The sequence below is a fragment of the Schistocerca nitens genome, chromosome 4 (assembly GCF_023898315.1).
Source record: "Schistocerca nitens isolate TAMUIC-IGC-003100 chromosome 4, iqSchNite1.1, whole genome shotgun sequence".
NCBI classification, from domain to species: domain Eukaryota; kingdom Metazoa; phylum Arthropoda; class Insecta; order Orthoptera; family Acrididae; genus Schistocerca; species Schistocerca nitens.
The window spans coordinates 406239556-406248177 of record NC_064617.1 but is presented as its reverse complement, the minus strand read 5'-3'; the positions used below and the strand labels follow the sequence as shown (position 1 = coordinate 406248177).

Genomic DNA, 8622 nt, shown 5'->3' with positions numbered 1-8622 from the left:
TGAAAAATAATTCCCAAAATTCCATCGATGTTCTGGCATTCTTAGTGGCTCCTTTCACTCCTGGTAAATGAGTGACAATGTTTTGTCATAGAGTACGAACATTTTTGAGGGGGGACATGTTTTTGACCATTTTGTGGATTTGTTTCTTCCTAGAAAACATTTGTCAACATGATCATCACTGTCGCTCTCACTGGAGTCCGCATCTTGCTCAGTGTTTGAATCATCTTCTCTTGTTTCCACATTGTCTTCTTCCACATCAATGTAAATATCAAACTCATCATCTGATTCATCATTTTCCTTGAGCAACAGTTGGAGTACAATTTCCCTATGATGTTCACTTTCCAAATTGTAGGTCTTCCACAAACTCATGTTGGATCTGAATGGCAAAGATCGCATGGCGTCGTAGACTTCAGTGATGCAGCTCTGGAAACAGTCTCTTCTCTCCAACACACTACAGCGACTAATGTGATATTGATGAGCTGAATATGTCTGTATTTAGTAAATTGAAAAGAAGATGGTACCGCACGTCTGCCAGAGTATCGGTTGAACAGTGAGTGAATGCAGTGCAGCTAGCGTCTGTCAGATGCCACGTGACCACTCCAGGATTAAGTGCAATCATTTGTATTTGAAAGGCTTGGTGTTATTTCAGGTACTGATAATTCAGCTAATTGTACTGAAAATTGTACTACTACTGTTTTACAGTGCTCTTGGAACACATTAGGTCAATGAAATTTTTACGTATTTAACCATGTAGATTTTGTACTGATAAAAGGGCCAACAAAGAAAAATTGTTTACAAAATATATTTTGAATTTTTAGATATTCTGTAGTAACCACAACAATACAACAATTCATATATAAAGGCACAACAACATTACATTGCATAGGTGTTTCTAAAATTACAACTATTCTAAATATTTCACAGTACAAATAACATGAACTCTGACAATGAAAATGAGAGCAATCACAAATTTATATTACATGCTGATGCAGTCTTGCTTGCAAGCCATGTCTGTGATTACAATTGGAAACATTTAGTCTTTGGCTTCCTTTTCCTTGGAATTATCTCTCCAAACACGGTAAGTCAGAGCTGTAGCAAGTGTGAGCCATGCCATGTATGGAATGAAAATGTATCCAGCAATCGGGTTAATTTTGAAGAAATAATAGCCACAAGCAGCAGCATTTCCCCACAGCACACCAATCTCTAGTAGACTCTGTTGCAAGGAAGAGAGGGAAACAAATGAGACTAACAAGTACACAACAACAGGAAAGCACACACAACTATATGTGGCCAAGATGTGTAGTTTACATTTCGGTTAGTCAGGACATGACCTTTTATGCACTACATAATTTTCAGACTAAAATCTGGCCCATTCTATTTATTTACTTACTTATTTCTATAAACAAAAGCAATGGAGTTGCCCAGGTTTAATCACTCAGTACTACTACCACCACCACCAAAGTTCCATTTGATACATAATTAACTAGTTCTACATACAATTTTATATCAGTATAAAACATACTGATGTAAAACATTCATTTTAATCTGATATTCAAAACCTACTTATTACCAGCAAATTTTAATTAATATAAACAGGAGTCCAATGACTTGCGTTTTTAAATGCTGCTAGTTAGATCTATCTGGATCTTCTCAAAAGTTGACTTGGCTACCTAATGCTACCAGGGTTGCCTCAAGTTTCCCCAAGCGAAATTTCCCGACACTTCCCCGATTTCATGACTAGTTTTAGCATTTTTACACGACAAGTTTTGTCATCTCAAGGGTAAGTAAAGACATAAGCCAACAAAAAAATGTAAGGACTTTTGTATTTCTAAACGTGTAAGTAGAAATCTTAAGTATCAGCATAAACATCTTTTGTAATGAACTGTTTTTAGATGGAGAAAACAAGCCAAATGATATATATGTTTCATTAAGATCACTGGTGTTATTTTATTTCAATAAAACAAAATGCATTTGGAGACAAAAATATGCATTTTGTTACAGTCGCAAGACATATTTAAAATACTTCACCGATTTCAGAAATAACCTCAGAAAAAAAGTGGGCAGCGAAGAGTTGTGTAAACCAACACTATAGGTGACTGCCAATAAAACGTTACTTCTACTACGTTCGTTATTGTCGGTTATTACCCTCTGTGTTATGTCTATTATTTTACAGGTATTGTGTGGTTTTTCTTTCAAGAAATACGTGAGTACATAGCATAAAAACTGCCAGCGACTGCCACTGTTTTCTTCTTATCATCCATTCTTTCTAATGTGTAAACTACTTTCAAAGTGCCAAAATGTACTAGAATAAATAAAATGTCTATAAAATGCCACACTGTGCAATGTACTTGCAATGAGCCAGTCACAATTCCTGAAATTCATCATCCACGGCCCCGGCCCGCTGGGAAGCACCACACTCCTCGGTACATGGATAAACTGCAAAATCCACTGTATTACACTGCACACAAACAGAGCTGACCTGCAGGCAGATCAGTGAGACTAGATCTGATTGGCAGGGCTCAGCACATTAGTGGGAAATGATGGGCCTCAGATCGGCAGGCCCGATCCGTTAGAGATACTCCCAGAATTAGCCTGTGGTTTTGGTCTGTCATGGAAGTTCACTTGTGTGGCCAGGCATTCACATGCCTCAGACACCATGTTGATGAAATGAGACTGCAGTGATCAAAGCAACAGACAACCTGTGTGAATACTCCGAGAATCAATACTGATGAGGATAGGTAGCAACTCACCATAAATATGATTGCTGAGCTGCAGACAGGCACATAGGAAAGAATCACAGTTTTTGGCCATAGCTTTTGTCAGAAAATGAGAGCACACACACATTCACACAATCACTCAGACACAACTCAAGCACTCATGACTGCCGTCTCTGGCCACTGCATCAACGGTCTCTGAGAATCAGAGACTAGCAAACCACTTCTCTCACCTTTCTGCCTCGCATCGGCAGCTGCTAGGCTAACGGCAAGAAGTGGTGGCAGCACTGACTGCAAGCTGAGGGGAGTGGTAGAAAGGGAAGATTCAGTAAGAATGAGGGAGTAGGGAAACGGCACACATACTCAGCTGCGCCCAGTGATGATGCATGACATCTCAGTGAACAAATGATTTCATTTACTGACACAAAAATGAGATTCTTCCAGTATTTCTTTCAAATTTCCCTGGCACACTTTAAATTCCCTGCTATTCCCCAATTTCCAGAACCCTGGCTACAAAACATTCAGCACATACTTCATACTTCTGGACCCTGGTGTATGTCCTTGTTCATTCTTTACTGAGACAAAGCCTAAAAACACCTATACATCTACAATTTTGTTACGTTATGTAACTAAAGATTATTTTTTAATTAAATTTAACCTGTTAGCTGACATACTTTTAATCAAACAATTAAACACAGTGCAATCTGCAGAAGCAAATTTATTTGGGAAATTTACATAACAATCATAAAAACACTATTTGAATAACTACAGTCAACACTATGATCCGATTCATTTAATCAGAGACTTTTGCAGAGAATATATAACTCTTCTTGGGTTTCCCGTCTGGCTCAGTTGTTGGTTTTGTCTGAATTTTCTGTCTTGAGAGTTTTCACTTATTGTCACTGGGGCTAAGTGCGCATGAGAGCATATTTGTAAATGCTCATACACAGTTTAACTAAAGTTGAATTAAATAGAAATTATAAAACTAACAGTGGCATAACAACAATGGATATGCAATGGAAGTTATAAAAAGAGAAATTATGAAAGAAAATATAAAAGAATACCAAGCCAAAAGAAAACTACATCATCAGCTAATTACAACTGCTGCTGTGTTCTTGAGTCTGAAGACTGATCTGATGCATCTCTCCACGCTGGTCTATCATCAACATGCATTCTTATCTCTGCATAACTACTGCAACCCACATCAATTTGAACCTGTGTACCGTATTCTAGCTTTGGTCTCACTAGACTTTTTGGCCCACACATCCTTCCACCAGACTATGGATCCCTTGATGCTTCAGGATGCACCATACCAAGCTATCCGTTTCTTCAAGTTGTCCCATAAATTTCTTTTTTCTCAAATTAAGTTCAGTATCACCTCATTATTTATTCGATATACCCATATAATCTCCAGCATTCTTCTTTAGCACCACGTTTCAAAAGCTGCTTTCCTCTTCTTGTTTGAACAAATCTTCATTCATGTTTTACTTCCAGACAAGGATACACTCAATATGAATGACTCCAGTAAAGACTTCTTAACACGGTAATTAACATTCGATGTTACAAAATTTCTCTCTTTCAGAAACACTTCTATTGCTACTGCCAGTCTATATTATACATGCTCTCTACTTTTGGCTATTGTCAATTAATTTGTTGCTCAAATGGCTGAACTCATCCATTACTTTTAGTGTTTCCTAATCTAACTGAGGGTCCGCCTCTCGTGGTCTCGCGGTAGTGTTCTCGCTTCCCAGCACGGGGTCCCGGGTTCGATTCCCGGCGGGGTCAGGGATTTTTCCTGCCCCGAGATGACTGGGTGTTGTTGTGTTGTCTTCATCATCATCATTCATTCCCATTACGGTCGGAGGAAGGCAACGGCAAACCACCTCCATTAGGATCTTGCCTAGTAAGGCGGTGCGGGTCTCCCGCATCGTTCCCCTACGCTCTGTAAAGAAGCATGGGACTTCATTTCATTTCATTTCATTTCATTTCATTTCCAATCTAACTGAGGAGCATTTTTTCAAAGCTCAATATAGGCAAAAAATTTCAAAATTGTATCAGACAGGGTAATGGAATAATGTTGACATTTTACATCAACCCCTGATCCAATTTCAGCAAAAGTCTACTATTGAAGAGTGTGTGTGTGTGTGTGTGTGTGTGTTTGAGGTTTACGGGCGCTAAACAGCGGGGTCATCAGCGCCCAAACGCAGAAAAACAGGAACACATGCAGTGAAGGGACTAAGACGGACAGCGAACAAGGGGAACAGCTAAAAGACACAGACCTGACGCAGTTCCAAATCCTCACATACAGAGGCAAAACAAGAGGAGAAGGAATGAACTAAAAAAGGAAAGGAAACACAAGGAAGGGAGGACAGAAACCGAAGGGAAACAAGGAGGTATTCGTGACTAGTGGACCTCTTACCTAAAATCTGGGTGAGCCAGTCATCCAGCAGCACATTAAAACCCTCTCCCTAAAATCCGAGGCAACAAATTGGACAGGACACAAAACCGTAAAACCTTAACCACAGACGTTGCGTCGTCTTGCAAAATAGAGGGCAAATCCGGTGGCAAAGAAACCACCGCCCTCTGGTCAGAGAATAAAAGACAGTCAAGTAAAATGTGGCGGACAGTAATCTGGACGCCACAAGCACTGCAGATTGGGGGATCCTCCCGCCGGAGTAAAAAACCATGTGTGAAGGCACTGTGCCTGATGCGGAGGCGAGTGAGGAGAACCTCATCCCGCCTGCATGACTGGTAGGACGTACGCCATGGCCGCGTGGTGGCCTTGACCAGACGCAGCTTATTGTCACCGACTATCAGCCACTCCTCTTCCCATTTACGCAAAACACGAAAACGCAGGAGGGAGGTAACAGCATGGAGGGGGACGGCACATTCAACAACGTGAGGGAAGGAACATGCATCTTTGGCAGCCACATCCGCCAGTTCGTTGCCCCTAATACCCACATGCCCCGGCACCCAGCAGAAAGAAACCTCCTTCCCCTGCCGTTGCAGGTGGAGTAGGGCATCATGGATGTTCTGGACGAACGTATCCGCTGGGTACAAGTGTTGAATGGTCTGAAGGGCACTAAGGGAGTCAGAACAGATGAGGAACTTACGACTGGGAACACATCTCATCTGCTCCAATGCCCGCAGGATCGCAAACAATTCGGCATCAAAGATGGTAAACGCCGCAGGAAGCCATAACTTGACGACTCGATCAGGGAAAACAACAGCACAACGAACAGAGTCCCCCGGTTTAGAGCCATCCGTAAATACTGGTACATGGTCCGGATGCTGGTGTAAAATATTGGAAAATAAGGAGGTAAAAACAAACTCAGGAGTGCAGCTCCTCCGGTACTCCGACAAGTCTAAAAGGACGCTGGGCCTCTGGAGCAACCAGGGAGGGAGACGAGTAAAACCCAGTCGTTGGGGGGCCACACGCTCCACACCAAGGGACGCAAGCAAATGCTTGGCACGAATCCCAAATGGTCTCGTTGCCCTGGGACGACTGGAAAAGAGACGTTCCATAGGCGGTCGGGCAATGGCAGGGTACGCAGTGGAGGTAGGACAGGCAAGGAATTGACACACCCGCCGCACCATGAGGAGTTTCCGCCGGATGGCGAGCGGCGGTTCCCCTGCCTCAGCACACAGGCTGGGGATGGGACTAGTACGGAACGTACCAGTGGCCAGCCTGATACCCTCATGGTGTACTGCGTCAAGAATCTTCAGATACGAAGGCCTTGCGGACCCATACACGTGCAACCATAGTCAAGACGTGATCGGACGAAAGCCCTATAAAATTGCAGCAGACGCGCCCGATCTGCTCCCCAGGACCGATGGCTCAGACACTTCAAAATATTCAGTGCCTTCAGGGCCCGCATCTTGAGGTCTTTAAGGTGAGGCAACCACGACAACTTGGAATCAAAAGTGAGGCCCAGGAACCTCACAGTGTCTCTAAAAGGAAGTATGGTGTCCCTCAGACGCAATTCAGGGGAGGTAAAAAGACGTCGAGAACGATTAAAATGAAAACACACACACACACACACACACACACACACACACACACACACACACACACACACACACACACACACATTTGTCTGCAGAAAAGGTAAAACCTGTCTTCGCAGTCCATGCCTCTAATTGCTTTAACATAAGCTGCAACTGCCGACTAGCAGTGACAAGACTAGAGGAAGAACAGAAAACAGCAAAATCGTCCACAAACAAGGAGCACTGGGCAGGACTCCGGATTGTGGACGCGATACTGTTAATGGTGACGGCAAAGAGGGTGACACTTAAAACGCTTCCCTGAGGAACACCATTCTCCTGCACGTACAAATCAGAAAACACAGTACCAACCCAATATCGAAAGAGGCGGCGGGAAAGAAAGGACCGAATGAAGATGGGGAGACGGCCACGAAAGCCCCACTGATGGAGTTGATTGAGGATAAGGCGGCGCCAAGTAGTGTCATACGCCTTATTAATATCAAAGAATACACCTAGACAATGATGGTTACGTAGGAAGGCCTGCTGGACGGCCGCCTCAAGCAGGGTCAAGTTGTCTATAGTTGATCGACATCTCCAAAAGCCACACTGAGAGGGGCTAAGGAGCTGCCTGGTCTCGAGCAGCCAAACCAGGCGATGGTTGACCATGCGTTCCAACGTCTTCCCGACACAGCTCGTCAAAGCAATACTCCGATAACTACTGAGATGCGTTCGGTCCTTTCCCGGCTTGAGGAGGGGAATCAAAATCGCCTCCCTCCACGAGTGAGGGTACGTGCCGGATAACCATATGATATTAAAACAATTCAGGAGAACTTCCTTGGAAGGCAGTAACAAGTGCTGCAGCATGCTGTACCGGATTTGATCATGACCAGGCACAGTATCATGAGCCACAGACAGCGCCGAATCCAGTTCCCACATTGTGAAGGGGCAGTTGTAGGGTTCAGAATTTGGAGACCGGAAGTCCAAGTGACCCCTCTCGATGGCAGTGCGGTAGTGGCAGAAATCTGGATCACAGTTAATAGTGGCAGTAGATGCCGCAAAATGCATGGCCAGTGTCTGGGCAATGTCTCTCGGCGCCGTGAGAAGACTTCCCTGATGCAGCAATGCCGTGACAGGTAGATGGCCGATTTTCCCGGAAATCCTCCTGATGGCTTCCCATACTTTCGTAGAACTAGTGGAGCGGGAGATGGAGTTCAAGAACGATTGCCATGACCGTTGTTTGCTCTCTTTAATCACTCGCCGCGCTTTGGCCCTTGCCACCCGAAAGGCCGCAAGATTGTCAGCTGAAAGACGGCACTTGAAGCGGCGCAGAGCTGCACGGCGGGCTCGGATGGCTGAGCGGCACTCAGTGGTCCACCAAGGGACAGGACGCCTCTTGGGATGACCAGATGACCGGGGATTGACAATTCAGCAGCGTGGGAGATCATGGCTGTAACACGGTCTACCCATTCGTGGACGCTGGCACGGTGTTCCAAAACAGACAGTTGGCTGAAAAGTGTCCAGTCAGCTCGGCAGAGGTGTCACCGGGGTGGCACTGGTAATGCCATAGCCTCATCCAGGAGGCGAATCCAAAGGGGGAAGTGGTCACTAGAATGGAGGTCAGCAGCAACCTCCCACAGAGCAGAATCCGCGAGTGCTGGAGAGCAAAAGGAAAGGTCAATAGCTGATGACGACCCAGAAGCAGTACAGAAATGAGTGGGAGCACCAGAGTTGAGGATGCACAGTTCTTCAGACATCATGAGGCGTTCCAGAATGCGACCTCTGGGGCAAGTAGTCGAAGAGCCCCATAAGACATTATGGGCATTGAAGTCCCCCAGAAGAAGAAATGGGCGGGGGAGTTGGCTAATAAGATCTGCGAGAGCCTCAGAGTCTATCGCATCCTGAGGTGGTAAGTAAAGTGAACAGA

General features: G+C 44.5%; 1 protein-coding gene across 1 annotated transcript in view; it reads right to left on the bottom strand.

The window, feature by feature from the left end:
- Window positions 1–786: 786 nt before the first annotated feature.
- The window catches only part of LOC126251787 (translocator protein-like), a 34148-nt gene continuing 26312 nt past the window's right edge, over window positions 787–8622 (bottom strand). The window contains exon 5 of the mRNA XM_049952414.1: window positions 787–1213. Within this exon, the coding sequence (XP_049808371.1) occupies window positions 1034–1213 (180 nt within the window). The 3' untranslated portion in view covers window positions 787–1033. The remainder of the gene's footprint in view (window positions 1214–8622) is intronic.